General features: G+C 52.8%; 1 protein-coding gene across 1 annotated transcript in view; it reads right to left on the bottom strand.

The window, feature by feature from the left end:
• The window catches only part of Pacs2 (phosphofurin acidic cluster sorting protein 2), a 72,183-nt gene that overhangs the window by 4,994 nt on the left and 46,097 nt on the right, over positions 1–21,092 (bottom strand). Inside the window, exons 4-20 of the mRNA XM_028764442.1 lie at positions 19,877–20,002; positions 17,310–17,472; positions 16,726–16,799; positions 16,309–16,389; positions 14,952–15,011; positions 12,229–12,386; positions 9,394–9,484; positions 9,053–9,127; positions 8,433–8,575; positions 8,001–8,133; positions 7,570–7,674; positions 7,309–7,415; positions 6,707–6,861; positions 5,883–5,993; positions 5,383–5,491; positions 1,162–1,204; positions 202–244 (exon numbers count right to left, since the gene is read on the bottom strand). Of these exons, the coding sequence (XP_028620275.1) occupies positions 202–244; positions 1,162–1,204; positions 5,383–5,491; positions 5,883–5,993; positions 6,707–6,861; positions 7,309–7,415; positions 7,570–7,674; positions 8,001–8,133; positions 8,433–8,575; positions 9,053–9,127; positions 9,394–9,484; positions 12,229–12,386; positions 14,952–15,011; positions 16,309–16,389; positions 16,726–16,799; positions 17,310–17,472; positions 19,877–20,002 (1,777 nt within the window). The remainder of the gene's footprint in view (positions 1–201; positions 245–1,161; positions 1,205–5,382; positions 5,492–5,882; positions 5,994–6,706; positions 6,862–7,308; positions 7,416–7,569; positions 7,675–8,000; positions 8,134–8,432; positions 8,576–9,052; positions 9,128–9,393; positions 9,485–12,228; positions 12,387–14,951; positions 15,012–16,308; positions 16,390–16,725; positions 16,800–17,309; positions 17,473–19,876; positions 20,003–21,092) is intronic.

The raw sequence follows: 21,092 nt of genomic DNA, 5'->3' as shown, positions 1-21,092 counted from the left end.
GGCAGCTCTTGGGGAAAGTTGGTAGGCAGAAGAGCTTAATGTGGGGGCAAGATATTCTTTGTCTGGGAGAATTGCGCAGTTTGCCTTGATCTAAGGCTTTGTGAGTACAAAGACTCAACAGAAACTTGCTGGTCCTTAAGACCAGAGGGATCACCTACCGAGAGGGCCACTCTGACCGTCCTTAGAGAAGAATGAGGTTACCTGATGTGGCTGAAGACGGCTCCACAATTCCAACCTTCACAACCTGGAAGCAACAGATGCTGGCTAGAGGCAAGTAGGGAGGTTCAGTAGCTCTACGGCCCTACTTAGGCACCCACCGTGGAGCTAATCCCTGGTAGGCTCCTATGGCCCTGCTGCAGCCAAGCTTCTGTGCCCATGAAATAGGAAACTGGTTCCAGCATCCTCCCATCTATGAGGCAGGGCTCAGCTCTGGGAAATGGCAAATCCCATGTGCATGTGACTTGCCAGTCCCAGACATCCATTAGACTAGGATGAGAAACACTGTTGCACAAGTAGGAACTATTTCACAGTGTGTAGGGGCCAATGGGGAAAGTGCCTCAGGCATGAGCTGTCTAGCATGGTAGCCTTTAGCTACAAGAATCTGTGTCAATTCAGCACAAATCACACCACCAGATTTCCTCTTGAGGGAAATTTGCTTTTATCACAGTTGTCTGCTCAGCCCTGGCCATTTCATTCAGAGTCTCAGCCACGTCTGGTGCCCATAGGGCACTTTTGTCACTATGGAAGGGACCCTGAATATGATAGAGAGACAAGAAGTCTATGAAAATGGGACCTCCACATTCAGTCATAGCTCACCTGTGCCAGGAGGTACAGCCCTGACTGGGCAAACCTGTCTGAGGCTCATCCTTGTCTTCTAGAAGACCAGTGTGAGACTCCTCCCCTTAGTGCTGAGCTAACCCTGAGAGCCTGAGCCATCTCCACAGAAAAGGGCTACACTTCCACATGCTCACTGTACAACCCAAAAGCCCCAACTGACAAAGTGCAGGAAGGAAACAGCAGGGAATTTTAAGAAGGAATCAGGCAGTCCTTGGTTGGCTCACACCAAGGGTCTGTCTGTGTTAAGCTAATACAGAAGCACTCCGTTGTGACAGGAATCTGGGCAGGCTCGTGTTCCCGGTGAATGAAGCTGGTGATACTTACCCCAACAAAGGGGATGAACCTCTGAGAGGATTCTTCATCAGGGCTGGGAGCAAAAAAAGACAGTTACACTCCCTCCTGGATCATACAACCTTGGCTGTCCCAGCCCAAGGGCCCACATCCCTAAGCCTAAACACCCCGGTCCTCAGCCACACCACCTGTCCGCAGGTACTCTCTGTCACTACAGAAAGGCTCCTAGACAACTTGGCTAATACTTGCATCCCTTCTCTTATGTTAACCAATATAGGTGGGGGTTCTGCACAACGGGGTGGGGGGAGCTGCTGTGCAGTCCTGCAACCGGGGAGGGCGCACTACAGCTCATGACTCTTGAGGGAAATGGCTTTTATCACAGTTGCCTGCTCAGCCTTGACCCTTTGCCTGCTTCTGGGCCTACCAAGCTGATTCCCTGCTCCGTGTGCATGTCCCAGAGTCCAGAACTAGGCAACAGGCTGGGCCTTCTCCAGTGACTGGGGTTGGCCCTCCCAAAAACCAGTGCATGAAGGTGTTTTCCCAAGTCTGAGTGAAGTCAGTGCCATCCAGGGAGGCTACAGCTTTGGCTAAAGTGCTGGTGTGTAAATGCTAGGTTCTAACAGTGACATCTAAGTATAGTCCGAGCCTGAGCAGAGCTCTTGGGACAAGCTTGAAGCGCTGACCAAGAGCAGAGACTGGATGAGGCACTGTCTGGACTTGGCTCTGTATAGCATCTGACAAAACAGTAACTTGTCCTGAAACTGCTACTCATGGCCCATCCACCATGAAACCAAGAGGGTCCAAGTTCAGGAGCCAAGATGAAAAGCCATTTGTCTCCCTCCTTCCATGCACTGCCCACTAGAGCTAGCCACATTCACCTCTGAGGAGTCTCCCTGACCAGTCTGGTCCCCCGTGGCATAACCTCAGCCCCAGAGCACACGGCTCCCTCCACAGTCAGAGGGTGCTCTCTGCATCTCTTGGAAGGGCTGGCTCTGGTGCCAGGCTGTGCCTCTTTCTTCCACAGCCTTCCTTCCTGTTCTCCTCCAGTGGCTTCCTGGTCTGAAGAGCATGCATGACACCGGCTGAAGTCACTTCGGTGTGGTTCTCCAGACTCTCCTATCTTGTTTCCTCACACTGATATTGGATGCTAGTGCATCTGTCACAGAGATGTGCACGTATGTCAGGCCAGCGCTGAGGTGGATGGATGAATCAGACAGATCTCCCTGTATCTAGGGTGGGGGTATCCCTGAGGGACACAGGTATGTAGGCTTGGGGGTATGGTACCCATCACCTGTTGCAGTGCAGCAGCTGCTGCCTCATAGTTTTCAGGGAAATGCCTTTGTGGGAAACAACACTTGGGAGGTGTGTGGCCAGCCAGTTGCCTGTCCTGGACATGAGCTTTCAGGATTGACAGCTCATCTCCCTGGTGGGGAGGAGGCTTGTTTCCAGTGCTCCCGCTCACAGCACACCCACAAGATAGACCAGTGGCCTATGCAGAAAGAGGGTTCTCTCTCTGTCCTCCCCATACCTAGAGACCTGGCAGGTGTCTTGGCCAGCCTGCCATGCTAGCTCACTGAAGATGGCTGAATTCCTTAGAGAGCAATTTTGAAAAAAGAAACCTGTTATCCCTTGTCCATTCTAAATTATTTTACTCCTAGCCCAGATCTGTCCTACCCATGCCTGTCCACTTCAGGTAATACTTCAGGCCCAGGTGGTTTTAGAAAGTAGGCAAGCATGGTAGTTCCCAGGATGGAGGCTCTAACCCACTGGGCCACCCACAGTCTGTAGGTCCCCTAGGTCCATGACAGGGTAGCCTCTTATCTATATGGTCTGCTCTAAGACACTTGGGAACAGAGATTAGCTGACAAGGCCATGTGTGACAAGACACGGGAGACACTGCAACATGGAGAAGCTACTCAAAGCCAAGCTGTGTCGGGGCCATGCAGACAGAACCAGCATAGGTACAGCAACTGTGGTGGCAGTGCCACGTTGCCTCTTGGGCCATGCAGAAGCACCAGCACAGGTGCACCAGCAGTGACACTAGCTGGCTCACTGACAGCCTAGATGCAGAGGCGGCCAGGGCCTGCAGCACAGGTACTCATGGAAGTCAAGTGGTTGGCGGTCTAGAAATCACATCCTTGATCTGTTCCCAAGACCTGTCATGATACCAAAGACAAAGAGCCGAGGTCCGAGGACCTATTTTACCCACATACACCAGAACAGCAGCCTGGAGCTTGTGCTGTCCCAGTATGACCTGAGGGCTCTGCTGCCATCAGAGGACAAGCTCCAGTCCCAGCTTCAGTTAAGAGGCAAACAGGGGCAGGTACCTCCCTGCCAGAGCTCTCACAGGGAAGGCTGGGCAAGGCTGGGTCCTTGCAGGTACCTGTGCCCACCTAGTGCCAGTGTCACTACTGTATCACAGCAGAGGGAGTTATGTGGCACAGAGAGCGTCTCCTCAAGCCTGGTTTTTACTAGGTGTAAGTACAGCACAGGAGAGCATGCTGCAGGCTCCTCCTTTCCTGTCACAGCCAGTGGCATGGGCTAAGCCTCAAGACAGGAGAGAGGTATGAAGGCTGGTCTTTCTCTTAACTCAGGGGCTTGTTTAGCAAGGTAAACTGGTGCTCAAGGACCTTTCTGTGTGTCCAGTTGGCACTACCCACAAGGAGGATCCTGGACCTACAACTCTGTCCCAGGCACTTTTCCCAGAAGACAGATCCCTTGAGGCAAGTGTGGCAGACAGTGAGCAGGACCCTCTCAGCATTGAAAAGGGCAACTCTAGGGAACCTGAGAGTAACTCAAGTTTCCAGAGAGTGAGGCCTTGACAGAGAAGAAAGGCACTTTCCTCCTATTCAGGTCCTCAGAAGCCTGGCTGCCCCCCCAACGAAGTTAGATAAGATGTTACAGACTCCCCTGCATCCCTGCTGGCCCTAGGAGCTGATTCTATAGTGCAGAGAGCGGCTATGGCACCTGCCATACTGTGCCAGCTCCTTGACCTCCTACCTCCACACTCGCACACGGAGGAACAGCACTGGCGGTGCCACCTGCCTGAGGCTGTGTGGGTGGCCAGACTACTGCTAGTATCAGGAGCAAGGCTTGCGTGGGGTCATCCAGACATAGCACCAGTGCTTAGTTAACAGGAGGCTTTAGAAGCACTGCCCCTGTGAGGTTGGAGGTGGACTAACATGGTCCATTAGCAACTCTCCTAGAAAGGGGCTCACAGGTGTCCTTCCAGAAACAGAGATCCTGCCAAGGGCATCAGGAGATGTACTTGGGCAATGACCCTGCTAAACAAGCCCCAAAGACCAGCCCGGAGACAGGTAGGGTATAGGCCAGAGAGCTGTACCTCAGGGTAAAGTCAAAGTGAAAATGTTTTTTCCTTTTTTGGAAAGCCACCAAGAGAGAAAACACACATGTTAGGACACTCAGGAACAGCAGCAAGTCATCTGGATACTCAGGCAGGAGCATAGTGGCTCCTCGTGGTTGGGCTGAGGGTTCCTGGAGGATCTGTGTAGTGGATCTGCCCCTGAGCACCAAGCAGTCAGGAAGCAAGGCTGGCCTCTGCTGACCTACCACACCAGAGGAGCCTCCACCTCAACTGTCTTTTGGTCTTGAGAAGGCAGTGTGTGGCATGCACCACTTAAAGAGGCTGTGAACTTTGTTGTCATTGGCTTTAAGGTCTCTGCCTCTCCTGAGCAGGGTGCTGGGCCCACCCTGGACACCAAGGAGGAGGCTGCCTTAGGCCCTGTGTGCTTAACTCTCCTTGACTGCATGTAGGCTATAACATCCAGGTCTGAGCCAAGACAGGTATGTTTAGTTCCCTCAGCTGAGGTCCTGCCCAGGGCCTCTCAGCTCCTTGGGAAGAAGGGTGTAGGCCCGGCAAAGCCCCACTCTGCCCAGTCTTTCACACAGGACTTTTGAGCACCACCCAGTTCTGAGCAGACAGTATCATGATCTAACTGTTCACCTGGAAGCCAAAGGCAGCGTCAGGGACCTGTGGGGAAGGACCTTACGGAAGGAACATGACCAGAGAGAAGGAAGACAGAACCAGTGCCTGTTACTACACCATGTAGAATGTTGACATGCACAAAAATAAGGGTTTCCAAAAACCCAACCTGGTATTCTGATCTGACATGGACTCACTGGAGGTTCCTGTCACACTCAGCTTTTTCATCCTGGCCCTAGAAGGGTCTATCCCAGAGCCTACAAGGAGCAGAGGGTTAAGGTCCCCCAGCCCTGCCTGGCCCACCATGTTACCTCTTCTGCTTGTAGGTCAGCATGGCCTCAGCGATGGGGAGCTGGTGAGCACAGTTGGCTCCTGAGATGTACTGGGTGATGCGTGACACGATGTCCGGTGTGTCCTGCACTGCACAAGGCAGAGGCGGCAGAGGGTCAGCATGGTGGCTAGGGAGCTGCTGAATCCCAGGCACTGTGTTTGGCTCTCTTCTATCTCTGCCCTCTGCCAGCAGCCTCTAACTCAGGTGCCCAGCCACAGAGGTCCCAGGTGAGGGTGCAGGGTCCTTCTCAAATCCTGAAGGCATGTTCCACCCTGCAACTGCCCCTTCCCTTCCCAATGGCCCCACACCATTTTACCAGTAGGTCAGGTAAAAACTCAGGCTGGGTGAGGGAAGCCCCATAACAACCTCTCCCCTCCCACAGCTAAGGCTGAGAACTGGGTCTCTGTGATGGAAGGTCTCCAGGGGAAGGGGCTGGAGATACATGGCGGCCCCCTCACCCACACAGTGCCCAGGCCTCACCAGTGCTTTGGGCTTCCAGCTTGTTGAACAGGTCTCTCCAGGCCAGATCCTGGAAGAAGTTGTTGTAGCGGTAGTCCACAGAGCCCAGGTACCTGGCCACAGGGTGGGAGCCTGGGGACCCAGGAAATCCATCACCATGTGGAGTTGCCCAACCCCAGACAACCCCTCTGCCCTGAGCCCCTTGGCAGTAGGCTACCATAGCCCTGCAGGAAGAGGAGTGACAAAGTCCCCACTTCCTGTTGCTCTCCCAGGGAAGGCAAAAACATAAAATAAAAGAAAGCCAAGGTGAAGGCAGGAAGATCAAGGAAGGCGATAGGGCACGGGCTCCAGGTGAGACCTTTAACCTCACAACTGAGAAAGGAGCGAAGCCCTGAGCAGCCGTGGCTTATAGTTAGAGGACTGCACAGGCCAAATAGCTCCCAGAGTTCAAGTCCACAGGAGCATGACAGCCTCTAAAGGCTGACTGGACTTTCTGGTGACACAAACCAGCTAATGTGGAATGACCTGTGGTGGGACATCCTGGAAACCAGTTTGCCCTCTAACACATTCTACACGATAAGGACATTTGTCAAAGAGAAGAACGGATCATGACGGTAAGAACAGGTCTGACTACACAGCCTGGTTCCTGGCTGCTCAGAAACGTTCGATCCTTAGCTTCCAAGGCTACTGTGCCCGGCACACACAGTTTTTCAACAGAGTGAAAGTAACTGTGAACCTTTAATGGAAGGATGTCATGCTGGTACCTCCACCCTCACCAGGCTGTGTCCCTGGCTCTCTGGTCCCCTAGGCTTAGGCATGGGTGGCCAGTAGCCCAGGCCCCTCACCCAGTGGGATGATGAGGAAGCGCATGTAGCCCAGCCAGTCGGGTGTCTTGTGAGACAACTGCTCCACGAAGAGCCGCAGGATGGCGCTGAGGTAATGCTGTGCTCCTGCCACAGCGATCTTCACAGGGGTTGGTGGCTGAGAATTGCAGTTGCAGCTGCGATCCCAAGAGGGGTGGGGCAGAGAGGGACAGATGCCTCACTGTCTCTGTCCCAGGATCACCCTGCTGAGGTCTGGGAAGCCTATGACCCCAAGGTGCAGCTGCTCTTGCCTCACAATCCCAAGGGAGCCACCAACCCCAGGATGCCTGCCAACAGGAGTTCTGAGTTTATGGGGTGGGAAGTTCAATGTCTGCCTGGATATGCCTGGGCCAGAAGACCAGTGCTCAAGACCTCTGCTGGGACAACTGCAAGTGGACCCCCTCATCACCCCTAAATGAGCTTCAAGTTAACCACCGGTAGTCAGAGTAAAGCTGCAGGAAGCAGGCACCCATGACTGTCAGGGTCAAATGTTCCCTGTCTTTAAGTGGCAGGCCCGGCTGGGATGTAAGGCCCTGGGAGTGCCAAAGGGTAGAGCCCCGGGTAAGGAAGGAGCGCAGACTCACTATCGCTGTATCCGAGACACAATGGTGCTGAAGGCAGCCTGCACGTCAGCAGCAGAGCACGTGCACACCACAGGAAGAGTGTGTTTCTGCAGGACATCTGAGAGAAACTAGAAAGGGCATGTCACCTGGTAGTCCCCAGATATCCAGGCAATGCTGATCATCACCCCCTACCCCCCACCCCCAGCATGGACGGCTGTTCCTCAGGTCACATAAACTTCTGATTCCCCAGGAGAGGCCAGGGCACATGGCTGTATCCCTCACCTGTCCCTGCCAGTCAGAGGTGTTGACAAGAATGATATTCTCGGGGAGTCGGTCATCAGAGATGAGGATGTGGTTCAGTTGGTCATACACAGTTTTCCTGGGAATCTAGAGACACCAAGATGTCCACACAAGGAAACGCAGCACCCAGGCCCTTTAACTCCCAACTCTGGCCCTCATACTCCATACTGCTGCAAGCCAAGGGCAAGGAAGGAGGTGCCTAACTAATGTGGAGGTCCCTAAGTCTGCAGTGGCCACACTTCAGGGGGTGGGACAGCAATAGGATGGCTACAGCTAGCCCTGGGGTCAACAGGCTTCCTGACAGGAGGACCTATAACTATCTTCTCACAGCAGGCCCTCCAGCTTTGTCCAGTCCTCAGGGTCCCTAGGCTTCTCTCTGCTCTGCCTATATCCTCCCCAGTTCCTACCCTAACCTGCAGCTGGCTCCTCGTGTCTGGACAGCGTTCATTGTCTAGGCTGTTGGCACGCTCATTCTGTGGCCGAGCTGGCTGTCGCTCCTTCAGGGATGTGCTCCGGCCCCGGCGGCCAGCTGGCTTTGACTCTGACCTGCCAGAGACCAAGAAAGGCAGAGGAGAACAGCAGGGGTGGTAAACTGTATGTTCACTGCAGGTTGCACTGTGCTGACCCACAACAGCTGTCACCACCCCCACCTGGCAGACCCTGTGAGGTAACACTGTAATTGTCCCAGCAACCTGAGCCCTCAGTGGCATGGAAGTAGTGATGTCTCTTGGGCACTTTGGCCTTAGGGCTGTAGGCCAGCAGATGGCCAGAGCTGCTAGTGACCCAGTGGCTTCCCACAACCCTGCCCTAAAGGCACAGAGAGTCTCTCAGCACAAAGCCCACACCTGGTGGAAGGGATGACAAGGGACTCAGTCTTGATGATTCTTCCACTGGGCGGCAGCTTCTCAGTGAACACATCTAAAGTAGAGGTCTCAGCCTCGGGGCTATCCTCAAGTTGCCCTGATGGTTCCCGGGGGGTTGGTGTACTCTGGTGGGTTGAGAAGGAGCTGTGAGCACCAAATGCAGAAACATTTGCCATGCCTCTCCTGCCCATGTGTCCCTGGTATGGCGTAAGGCTCTGGGCTTCCTCTAACCTCAGGGCTTGCATAAGGCACAGTCACATGCAAGAGGAGAGGTGATCCCCTCCTACAAGTAGCTCTTGGACCAACTATGACTAAGAGATCAGCACCACTCCTGCTGGAAAGCGCACCCACCCTGCACATTATCAGAGACACTCTGTGAGTGCCTGGCTCTGATAGCAAGGCTAGGGACACAGCCGTCCACCTGAGATACCCAGCCAATATCTACACAGGGTGAACCAACGACCACCAGGCAGCCTGATCGCCCCTGAGGGTGGTATACATGTTTTCAGAGTATGTGAACACGACACCCTCTGCATTCAGGTCTGTACATCTGAGGTCTGCTGCACATGGACAGACAGATGAATGCCCCCGTGCCTGCTTACAAGGGCCACCGTGTCAGAGATGCTGTCGCTTGGCTGCTTGCCTCCCAGGGATCTCGTCTTCTCGGGTACGTCAGCCTGGGGGTGACGAGACAGGAATTGGTCTCTGCTGTAGAACCAGGATGTCTACTTCTGGGTGGGAAGAAGCCCAGAGAGACTAGCTGGGAATTTCACAGACTGTGAACTCAGGGTTAGAAGATGCACCTGCTACTGGGCAGAATCCTGAGCCCAGGATACATCAGCGAGGTACACGCTGGCTAGGCATTCTGGACTCACTGGAAAGGAAGGATGAGAATGCCCAGCTTGGTCCTAGGGTCTCACCCTGCACAGAGTGGCCTACTCACCGGGCTTGGAGGCTCCCTGTGACTCCGGGCACTGTGGATACTCCCTATCTCTGTCTGTGAGCTGGAATGGGACAGCCCTTCGAAGTAAGGCCTGGACGAAGAAAGAAAGGAGTAGATATTAATTCCCCAGATCCTCTGTACATTGAGAATGAGGGTCAACCCACTGCACGGAATGACAAGCAGCATGGATCTCGGCAACAGAAGAGTGACATCCAAAGACACCGTGTGGAAGAACTGTGTAACTAAGCACCTGCTCCTGTGGGAACCTTACACACACGGTCGGACTCTGCAGTGACTCGATTCCGGGTGGGCACAGCGCCTGCCCTGGTTATGACGTCAGCAGCAGAAAATGTGTTCCAGGGCTGCTGAGATGACTCGGTGAGTAAAAGCACTGATGCTCACCCTTAAGACCTGAGTTTGATCCTTGGGGCCCACGTCGTGGGAAGGGGAGAAGTAACCCCAGCAATCTGTCCTGTGCCCTTCACTCCTTTGCTGTGGCACACACATGCCACCTCCCACAATAAGACGCAATGTAACACAAGAAGGAACCCCATCTGATTGTGGTGCTCACCCCAGGTGGGGCAGCCATCACCACAGGAGAGTGGCTGTCAGCACGCGATGCCCCTTGTGGTGGTTTGAATATGCGCGGCCCTCATAGACGCATGTGTGCGAAGGCTTGGGCCACGGGGAGTGGCAGTATCAGGTGTGGCCTTGTTGGAGGAAGTGTGTCACTGTGGAGACAAGTTTCGAGGTCTCCTATGCTCAAGCTACACCCAATGCAGACACAGTCTCCTGCAGAAGTTTCAGCTCCTTCTCCAGCACAAAGTCTGCCGGGATGTTGCCATGCTACCTGCCATGACAATAATAAACCTCTGACACTGTAAGTCGGTCCCAATTAAATATTTTCCTTTTATAAGACTTGCTGTGGTCATGGCATCTGTCTCTTCACAGCAATAAAATCCTAACTAAGATAGCCCTGTTGAGAATCTTGAGATTGACAACTAGACTACAGGAATCAGAAGAACATTTTCAACAGTTTAAGAGTATTATGGGCAGGTTCAGAACAACTAAGCCATTCTAGACACATTCAGGCTGTTCTAGACAAACACACATGATTTGACACCAACTAGGCTACATCAGAAAAGCCTGACAAAGCCATTTCAGACAAACCCAGAATAGCCATGACTCTAGATCAGCCAGGCTAATTCCTGACAATCAGATCAGCCTGGATGGATGTATCTGTCTGCAGCGAAGTGTGAGTGAGGAAACAGGAGATGAGGAAAGCAGAAAACCAAGAGATCTTACAGAACTCAGGCTAAAATAGCTGGCGGGATCTCCGCTGGTCCGTGTGGGTGAGAAGGCTGCGCAGAGACCTGCAGATGCAGGGGGTCATCTGTGACTACTTAGGATCATGGTGCCACAGTGATCACACACCGCTCGAGGACTACAGGCCAGGGACTGGGCCACCACAGTAGCGTCATGGGGCTCATGATGGGGAGGAACTGGACTCTGAGTGAACCCAATGTGACTGAGCAGAGGTCACACTACAGCAGGGGACACACTCAAGCCTAAATGAGGCAGGAAGGAGCAGTGCTGAGGCAGGGGGACTGAGGTGGAGGAGCACAGGAACACTGGCTTGCTTGACCTAGAGGATATCCCCCAAACCAGCGGTTTAATACCCTACCTGAGCCCAGCAAGACACAGATAAAGAAGCCAAGGCCTGAGATGCCACCCCAGAACCAGAAGCATAATAGGTGTTGGAGTTTATTTTTGAAATGATGTCTCATTCTGTAGCCCAAGCTGCCGTTACACTCAGTTACTTAAGTTTTCCAATGGCAAGTTCCCCAAATGCTGAGACCATGGGCATGAGAAACCAAGCCCAGCAGTAATGAACAAAGTGTCCATTAAGTTCAAGACACAAGACATCCAAATTTTTTGTGTGTGTTTCTCTGTACTGTCCTGGTAAAAAACTTAAAAATGAAGGATCTTTAATTTTTGGAACATCCTGAATCTCCCTGTCCTTAGTAGCTACATCAAGACTGAAGTCTACACACTGTCTTTCCTGAGGACTTAGCCTCTCCAGCCCCCCACACATCCATGGTATGTGTGTGCAGACTAACCTGCTCTCCTTTTTCTCTTTTTGCCCTAGGCTAGGCTTGCCCATCTGTTCTCAGCCAAACCAAGGAAGGGCATTGGATGGGGCTTCCCTCTGCTGCCTATACAGTAGAACCCTGCAGATTCTAGTCTACCTCAGGGCTGTTGGCAGAGGAAGGAGTGCTGGCGGGAGGGGAACACTCTGAGGCCCTTCATTCTTCTGCAGCTGCCTCAGGGACCAAGCTCTGGCCTCACAGAGAACCTTCCAGTTCAAGCCCTTTCCATGATGCTCCCTCTCCCCACCTCCAGATGGCTCTCTCTGCCTGTGTCTAGTTCTCATGCAAGCACTACAGTCCGTTTACACGGTTACTACTCGCCTGAGAAATATTCTGCCTATGAAAAGATGCCAGGATGCAGACCCAGCTCCCATGGGTCAGGCGTAGCTATGCCCTTCCACAGCCGCCTTTCTAGAAAGGCATCCTTTGCTTCTGGCCACCAGAAAAGCTACTGTCTACCCACTATCCTTAGACTCACTCCACGTTACCTCTTCTCAGGATCTCCTGGTCTACCCTATGAGAACTGTTCAAGCCTGTGGTGTCCCAAGGTGAAACATGGGTCATAACAACACATCAACCCGAACCAACTCAGACCATTCTAGCACAAGGCTACCAGGAAGCTCAGAATCCCTCTGTCTAGGCTCAGGCCTGTTGGAAGTGACAGTTTCAACGTGGTATAGCTTACCTGAGCTTAGGCTTGGGGGTGCTGAGGACACTGTCATCATCATCCATGTCAGGGCCACTGTCGCTGGGGTTCTCCACGTCCAGCGTGTCATAGAGAAGATCCAGGTCCTCCTCCACCTCAGGAACATGTTCTGCGGGGTCCTGCTCCGAATCTAAGACCTATAAAGTGATGGAGGGTGAGATGTATGAGGGCTCACAGATGCCTGTGCCACTACCTGGCTAACAGCCGAAGGCTAACCAAGGGGGATGTGCAGGAACACGAGCAGGCGGGCAAACAGTGCCACACACTTCCTTGACGAAACATTATCTTTTTTGCTCTCTCTCTCTCTCTCTCTCTCTCTCTCTCTCTCTCTGTGTGTGTGTGTGTGTGTGTGTGTGTGTGTGTGTGTGTATTCACAGGACAGAAGCCGATATCAAGTATCTCCCTCTCTCTAGGGAGATTTTTTGAGACAGAGTCTCTCACTGAACCATGGTTAACTGTCACTAGCTGGACCACAAGCCCCAGCGATCCTGCAGTCTCTACTCCAGCACGGCAGTTACAAGTGTGCACAGCCGCATCAGCTTCTAAGTGACGCTGGGGCTTCAAACCAGGGTCCCCATGCACGTGCAGTCACACTTTCCCAATACTTTCTGATCATTAATCTAGGAACTAGGATCGCGTCAGAGACCTCAATCACCTCATGGTGTGATTACCTTTCTATGGCTTGGCAAGGGTGTGCTTAGAACACAGTGCTCACACTTTGTAAAACACATAGATAGTTGACCTTGGATAGCACATGAGGTCCTGTCCCCTCAACCAAGATATGAAGTTCTTCTTTCCTAGAAAGCCCTCTTGTCTTGGCAGACCTTCACTATATTCCACCAGGTAAACTCGGATCAGAGACAGTGTCAGAGTGTCTATCAAGAGAAATGGTTAAGCATCATGTTGAAGCGCCTCCAGGAAGTGTTTCAGGAAAGAGGGTAGACGCTCATGAAGATCAGGAACCACTGAAAAAGGGTTTGGGGGGTGGGCTCCTCCTGTCCTTCACGTGAGGCTGAAAAACAGGTCTTCCTCAGACTCTGAATCTGCTTAGCTCTGATCTTGGACTTCCAGCCTCCAGAACCACGAGCAAGACACAGTGGCTGTTCCACTCTACAGCCAGTAAGATGAGTACACACACACACACACTCACACAGATGAGATGATCACCTATGGCTTAAACCAGCACAGTGCAGCAGGGAGCTGCTGTATGCAGTAATAGAACAGGATGCTGGTAAAAACAGAGCGGACACCAAAACTACGAAAAGCATCCTTTGGATGTACTTCACACACACACACACACACACACACACACACACACACACACACACACACACACACGGGGGTGGGGCAGAAGGGGGCATTGAATCCCCAGGAACTGGAGTTAGACGGTTGTGAGCTACCATGTATGTGCTGGGAATTGAACCAGATCTTCCACAAGAGCAGCCAAGCAGTGCTCTCAACTGCTGAGCTGTCTCCACAGCCTCTGTCTGCATTTGGTTACAAAGACCCAGAAGTTTAGGTACAGTACAACAATGACTGTTTAAGACAATCTACAGTCCCACACAGGTGACAGACTGCATACCCCAGGAGAGCTGGTGGGTTGAGGGAGTGTCAGCACCGACCCACAGCTCCTAGTAATGAGGAGTGCTGAGGCACGGGGTGGAGCTATGGCTAGACCTTCTTTTCCTCACACAAAAGGGAATGGTACAGGACAGATACAAAACAGATCGCATGGCTTGATAACTTGCATGAATTCAACACAATTCGGGAGATGATTTGTATGAAAACAAAACAGTTCCTGCCCTGACAATGTCCAGGTTACTGGCTAAACTTTCCAGACTTTAGGCTGAGTCTTGAAAGCCAGAAAAGCTGTGTATGTCAGGTTTATTTTGAGACTCAGCCCTGTCGCTTGGTAAACAGAAAACTCCATGGTCCAATCCACCTGCCTCCACCTGCAAGCCTAGGTCCTAGGCTAGGCAGTGTTCCTGCTCTGTACCACTCTCAGCTACCCTGGGTCTGTCTCACCAACAGATGCAAGCTTCAAGATACAGGGCCCAGAGGCTATCCCACTGAAACAGGCTATGGTATCCCAGGACAGGTACTAGCCCCAAAGGAAGCCCCACAGCTGAGACATGCCCCTCTCAGTACTGCACATATGAAGAGCAGCTGTTAAGTGTTGGTGCTAGGGCTGCACTGGGACCTTGCTGCTCTAGGTGTGGCCCTTGCACACATGGATACAGAGGGTGGGTACATGTCCTAAGGATCAAACATCCAAATGTCCCCTCTCTACTGCGGGCACAGAATCTTGACTGTTTTGTGATTTTCTTTGGATTATGAACAAATTCAATACCTAAGACTAGGGATTAAAGAAAAACCACGAAACCAAAGATTCACGGTATGTTGGCCACAAAACTAGCTATGTATAGCGGGAGCTGGGGCATGGAAAGTCTTGTTTCTTCTACATATTTTTTCTATGAACCTGAAACTGCTTCCCCAAATACTGTTTGTATAAACCAATGCTCAACCCTCCATTGGGTCTTTCCACAGGTCACTTCCATTTGCGAGTTCGGTTGCTGGCCTCTCTCACAGCCACCACCCAGGGAGGAGCAGGCAGAGGCCATGCCCCATGGATGCTGAGTTCAGAAGCAGATCTGGCCTAGAGGCTTGCTGGAGCACTTCTTGCCCAGCCATGGCCCACTCACCTCCTCCGACACTTTAAACCTGCGCAGGAGCGCCACCACCTTCTGCTTGAAGTTCTGTTGCTGTAAGACAAGAAGCACAGGAAGCTCACATGAGCAATGACGGCGGGAGGGGCTACATTCCTGGGACATAGCAAGGAACTGCACTCTGGCCTCTCAGTCATGAGGGACAGGAGGAGATACAGCTCACACACTATGAAGAACAAACTGGACGCGGCTTTTACATCTAGTCATGTGCACATTCTTAGTGTTGGAAAGTACAAACTGAGGCCAGACTCAGAAACATCTGCGGGAGCTGACGGTCCACACCCACTGAGGGCAACGGAGGAAGGGCACAGGGTGGCTCTGCAGTCTCAGAAGCTTTAGCAGTCCTAACCAGGCTTTCTAGTGCCTTCCCACAGCTTCACCTCCCAGGGAAGGGCCTGGCCTCCTCTTCAGGAGAAAACTACCCTCCTGTGGGAGACACTCACAAGAGCTCAGGGTGGATGAGACAATGGATCCTGTAAGCACTGAGCTCAGAGAAGCTGCTCACACACTGTTGGCTGCAGTGCCTCTGCTCCCGCCAATGTCCTCTCGGTATGGCTACCCTTACAGAGCTGAAGGGCTCTCCCTGCATGACCCCTCAGGCTGGCCTAGGAACTCCAGATGGTGCAGTCTGTAGTCAGGGGAGACCCGGTTTATATTCAGCTTCTGTACTGTGGCCACTGCCTGCTCACAACCTCCTCCTCACGCCTGCCAAAGGCTGACAGTGCTGTCCCTGGTCAGTTATCGACAAGGGGCTCATGCCAGTCAGCTGGGCAGCCCTGTGCTGGGCTCTAAGGAGCTCTCGGTCCATTGATGGTCACTGGGCAGGGTGAGAATGGGCTGAAGTGCAGGCCACATTTTCTCCCATGGGCAAGGCCTAACAGCTGAGTCTCTGTGCAGACCAGGCTCCAAGGAAAACTGGAACTGGCCCCACACATGGTGAGTCTGAGTCCTGCACTGACAGGAAAACAGAACCCAACGGCCTTTACATATAGGCTTGTGGCTTGAGGCAGCTATCTCAGCCTTCTTCCAGATGCCCAGGACTCCGTGACCATGTAGCATTGGAGCAGGGGCAGGTGGTGGCAGGAGAATGGCAGCCAGAAGAAATCCTTGTCTGGTTTATGTCCGTTTTGACAATAACAACCCAGGTACTAGACAGATGGGATTCTGGACTCCAGGCAAGTGGGAATTCTGAGACTCTTTCAGGCCATATATGAGGACAAAGTCTTCAGGAAAGGCTGCCTTCCCTCTTTCCCACAGCCTTCCAGTGAGCCTCCCAGCCACTGCCCACCCTCCTCGCCCTTCCCCAGTGTTAGTAAAACTAGTTTCCACCGACCCTGGTCATGGACGTCGTTCTTACTATCGAGCGCCGCTGCTTCTTGGGTTTTCCCACATCAAAGTCATCCTCGTCAAGATCCTGTGTAGACACGTAGAGAGCCTGAGGCCACAGCTCCTGAGGCCACAGTCCCTACAAAGTAGGCCCAGCCCATCATAGTGTGAGGGAGGCCATCACTTGGCAGTCGGCTGCTAACAGTCCCAAACCCCACAGAGTTGCCTGACATGTTCTAGCCCCCAGGGAGGAAGCAAACAGGTGCAGCACATATAGTTCTCTTCTCATGTGGCACTTGAGACCCACAGACCTCATATGGGCTAACTCAGGGAAGTCCCCTTCAGTCCCCAGCCTCTGCTCTACAGAGGTGGAAGTGGGAGGTGTCAGTCAGGTACCTCCCCCACCTCAGGCTCAAACTGTTACCTGTCCTTGGACAGCATCATCACTGGCTTCCTGCTCAGAGGAAAAGCTCTCATACTCCTCCTCAGAGTAGTTATCTGTGGAATGAGCACACAGAAGGGAGAGCGCCTTTAGATTCTACCCGATGCCATGGCAATGAGTTGGCAACAGAACCACGGGGGTCCCCTGGGAACAGAGGGGAGCTATAAGAAGACAGACCCACTTAAACCAGGGAACTTGAGACACCAGTGCTGTGTCTCATGACACATGCCTGCTGACATGTTGGTGGAGCAAGAGAGCAGGAGAAATGGAGCGACCCCCACTGTGATGGTAGCAGCAGATGACAGGGGCCAGACACCTTCTCCACACCAGAAACCGGTGTTCACAGCCTCAAAGGCTACAGAATAGATCCATGGCACCTACATATCAGGGTTCACAGGACTTATAAATGAACTTCAGTAGTACACGTGACTCCCCCGAAGCTTCTAGTTAGAGAAAAACCCGAAAGACTTTACCTTCTCTAACCATACTGGGACAGCCTCCTACAATACGGCAGGAAGTGGCAGGGCAGAGGAGGGCAGGGCAGAGGAGGGGAGGCAGCGACTCACCTGTGGACTTGGCCTTGGGGCCGGCCTGCATTGCACTGTCCTCATGGTCGATGGGCTGGCTGGAGAGGGAGACGATCCAGATCTCAGCCACCTTGACAGAGGCCTCTTTGATGCTGCTGCAGAGGCTCAGAACCTGGCCACCCTCAGAGGGGTGCTGCATCACCTACGGAACACGGTTCTAGAGAGTGGGAGGGCTTCTACCCAGGAGAGCTCCACTACTCAGGAGCTGGCTGGGCAGGAAACCAGGGGAAGCCCTGGGGCAAAGCAGACGGAGGTCAGAGCCGGGCTTGGCATTTACCTGCAGACAGAGGAGTGTATCTATAGACCAGTCAGTTCTGCACCCCTGCTGCCCCTTGGACATCACTCAAATTGTTCCCACCCACACTCACCACTGTCTACTGTCCAGCCTGTCAGTAGCAGCCACAGTGTGTGACAGTGGGGGCCACCTGGCCTTGGAGAAACAGATGTATAAAGACTCATGAGTACAGAAGTCACAGAGAAACAGCTACCAACATGGGCCATGTCCTAACAGACTCAGAAAGCACCAGGAACCAGTACCGACTAGCGATTGTCCTGACTCTGACACAACCTCAAAAGCAGGCACAGATGCTAGGTCTGTCCCTGACAGGGCCTTTGCACACACAAAGCTGTTTTTGGGGTCTCTTGATTAGATTCAAATGTTAAAATTTTATAGATTAAAGGAAGAATTGGTACCTGAGCCAACAAGATGTCTCTGCGGGTAAAGGCATTGCTGCCATGTAATGACCTCATTTCACTCTCTAGAAGGCACGCGGTGGGAAAAAAAATCTACAGCCATAAATTGTCCTCTGACCTCAACATGCATGTGTGCACACATGTACACATACACAAATAAACCAACACATATAATTCCACAGATGCAAGAAGTGCTTGCCACTTCCCTGAGGTGACCTCAGATTTAAGTGAGAACCGAGGTAAAAAACGAGTGTCCATTCAGGAAGCTGGCCTCTGCAGCAGCAGCATGTGACTGCAGAGAGGATGGACACCCAGGCTTGGATAAAACGGGGGAATGTGGTGTAGGCCTGGTGTGTGTCCTGCTCTCTGGCTTCCTCTACCGGGAGGGTAGGGAACAAAAGGGACTTCTGCCGAAGACAGGCCTGCACCCCTGCTCTGACCTCAGCAGACTCCTGCTGCCTGGAACAGCCTGACAAGGAGCCATAGGTAACACAGGGACTGGTCAGCCTGGGCAGTCAGCTTGTTCTGTACCAGTTGCTTCACCTGAAAGGGGCCTTTTGGTCCAGGGAGGGTCCCAGGCAGATGCACAGAGAAGGCCCTGCCAAGGGCTTGTGCCTCTCTCAGCCCTGCTTTGCTGCCAGCCCTTTTCTTCATGCTCCCTTTGGCTTCCCTGGTCCAGAACTCCTGGCTCCCCAGGCTACAGCTGGGCTTCTGGAGACATCGTGGACTGGTACTGGCACTGGCTGGCTGAGACGGCCTGGACAGTGCAGCCCCTGCTTCGGTAGCTCTGTAGTTGAGCACTCAGGAACCCTGTGGCTCAGCAGAAGCTGGTGACACTGAGTTACCACAGGAAGGGCTAAAGCCAAGTCACTCTGTGGTGCCTCCTTCTCTCCACTCCCCCCCACCGCCTCTTTCATGTTCAAAGTTAAGGTAGCTGGAGAGGGTAGAGTAGAGGAGTTGTAGTAGGAGTGTGAAAAGTGACACTGAGTGAGGGAACCTGAGGAGTGATGGGACACGCAGTCTTTAAACCACAGGTGCCCTAACAGGTGTACTTTTAGGATGGTCACTCCAGCAACTGCCTATGGAATCAGAGGGAAACCTTAGGCCAGGAGGGCCAGGGAAGTTCCAAGAGACAGGATGTGGCAGGCTTGGGTGCTTAGGCCAGAATGGAGAGCCCTGATGCACAGTGGCTGACGAGGCACAGAGCAGCCCAGAAGCCTTGGGTAGCTCAGGTTGAGGATGGTGTCACAACCTGGCTCGTAGCCAGCCTCAGGTGGCCACCAACACAGCTGCACTTGTCCCAGACACTAAATGGAACTCCAAAAGAGAGACATCGTATAGCTTAGGGACCAAATGGCCAACGCTGAGGTGCCTCTTCCCCTGAGGCCATTCCTGTATTAATGGGTCAGTTGCTCAGCTTAGGGGCATCACCTGCCTAGAAGACCAGCCTGTCTCCTCAGTCTCTGCACAACAGCACAGCCTCCAGGAGACACGGGGGCTTCTGGCTCTTGTCCTTCTGAGGTACTCTCTACTAGCATAGCTCATGTGCTCATCTGAGCTACTGGGGAAGAGCAAAGACTAAGGGGACATCCGGGGGAACCTGTCTAAGGAGGGAGTCCAGTACAGACAGCTCCAGGCACTCCTCTGGGAAGTAGGGTATGGCTGGCTACAGTACTGGAGCAGCCACACTATGTAGCATAGGACTGGGGACCAGGGAGGTCTTCACAGAGTGATGCCACAGTGGAGCCCAAACTTGTGGATTCTCTAATGACTTGGAGAATGGTCTACTCACATGCATAAAAGAAATCTGTTCCCAGTGTTCTGGAGCCCTGGACACCTGCCCGGAAACCTACCTCAGCCATGTTGATAGAACCCGCAGCCAGCGTCTTGTAGCCCAGGATGGTCCTGTTCTTGTACCGCTTTCTGCGCTGCAGCATGATCTGGAGCTTGTTGCCTTCTCTCTTCAGGAAGTGCGGATACTGTGGACACAAGCGCGCTTGCCTGAAGCCTGGTGCAGCATGACATGGTGACCACATAATCGGGAGCTCCCTGAGCAGCATCTGCTAACACGGCTGAGACCTCCCAGGATCTTGTCTTCAAGGCCCTTCATTAACCCACCCTTGAGAATCTACAGCATCTGTGAGGACATCCTCTGTTTAGATCAGGGAATCCACTTCCACACTAGAGAAACATATCTGCTAAACTATTTGGGATGAGTTATCATGTTTAGGGACATCTGAAGGCAGCCTGGCACCTTCTCAGTACGCAACATGGCCCTGAGTTTCTGACAGTCTCCTATATGTGGGAGGGGCTGGGGGCCTTCTGTGGATGACCTCGTGTGCTCCTTGGTTAGGCTGCCAAGCGACACTGTCCCATCTGCTGTAGGGTGCACATGCTTAGGACTTGCACTTGTGACAAGGGGAACAGTTCCCACAGAGTTCTCAGAGCTCACAACCAGAGCCTGGTGTAAGTTCTGGAAGCAGGGTTAAACTCTAGTGTCCGAGCAGGCTGTCCATCTATACACACTTCTCAGAAGTCACTGGGGCCATGGACTTGACACAGGTGTGAAAATTGGTAAATTACACTTCAATAAACTGGATTCTCCACAGTGGTCACAAAACCCAGAAGTGGATGGTCTGGTTGACAGGCTACCTCCTCCACAAGGACTTAATACATTGTTTCCACACAGTCTTGCCAATCTGTGCTAAACAAGAGAATAAAACACCCTGTCTTGATAATATATTTGTCAATGTGATGCTTAACCTGGAAGGGTCTAGGATCACCTAAAAGACAGGCTCTGAGGTGCCCCAGATAGGACTGCCTAGATTAGGTTATCCTTGGAACATACCTGTGAGGGATCATCTAGACTGGGTAAACTGAGGTAGAGAGTCCCACCCTAATGTAGGAAACTCCATGGGTTCTAGGCCACAGGAAGTAAACTGAGCTTCAGGAATCACTGCTCGCTGCTTTCTGACTCCAGATGCATGTGGCCAGCTGCCTGACTCCAGATGCAGCATGACCAGCTGCCTGACTCCAGATGCAGCGTGACCGGCTGCCTGACTCCAGATG

This window comes from Grammomys surdaster, unplaced genomic scaffold (assembly GCF_004785775.1).
Source record: "Grammomys surdaster isolate TR1022 unplaced genomic scaffold, NIH_TR_1.0 144, whole genome shotgun sequence".
NCBI classification, from domain to species: domain Eukaryota; kingdom Metazoa; phylum Chordata; class Mammalia; order Rodentia; family Muridae; genus Grammomys; species Grammomys surdaster.
Note: the sequence above shows the minus strand (reverse complement) of the source record. Positions and strands in the feature narration are given on the sequence as shown.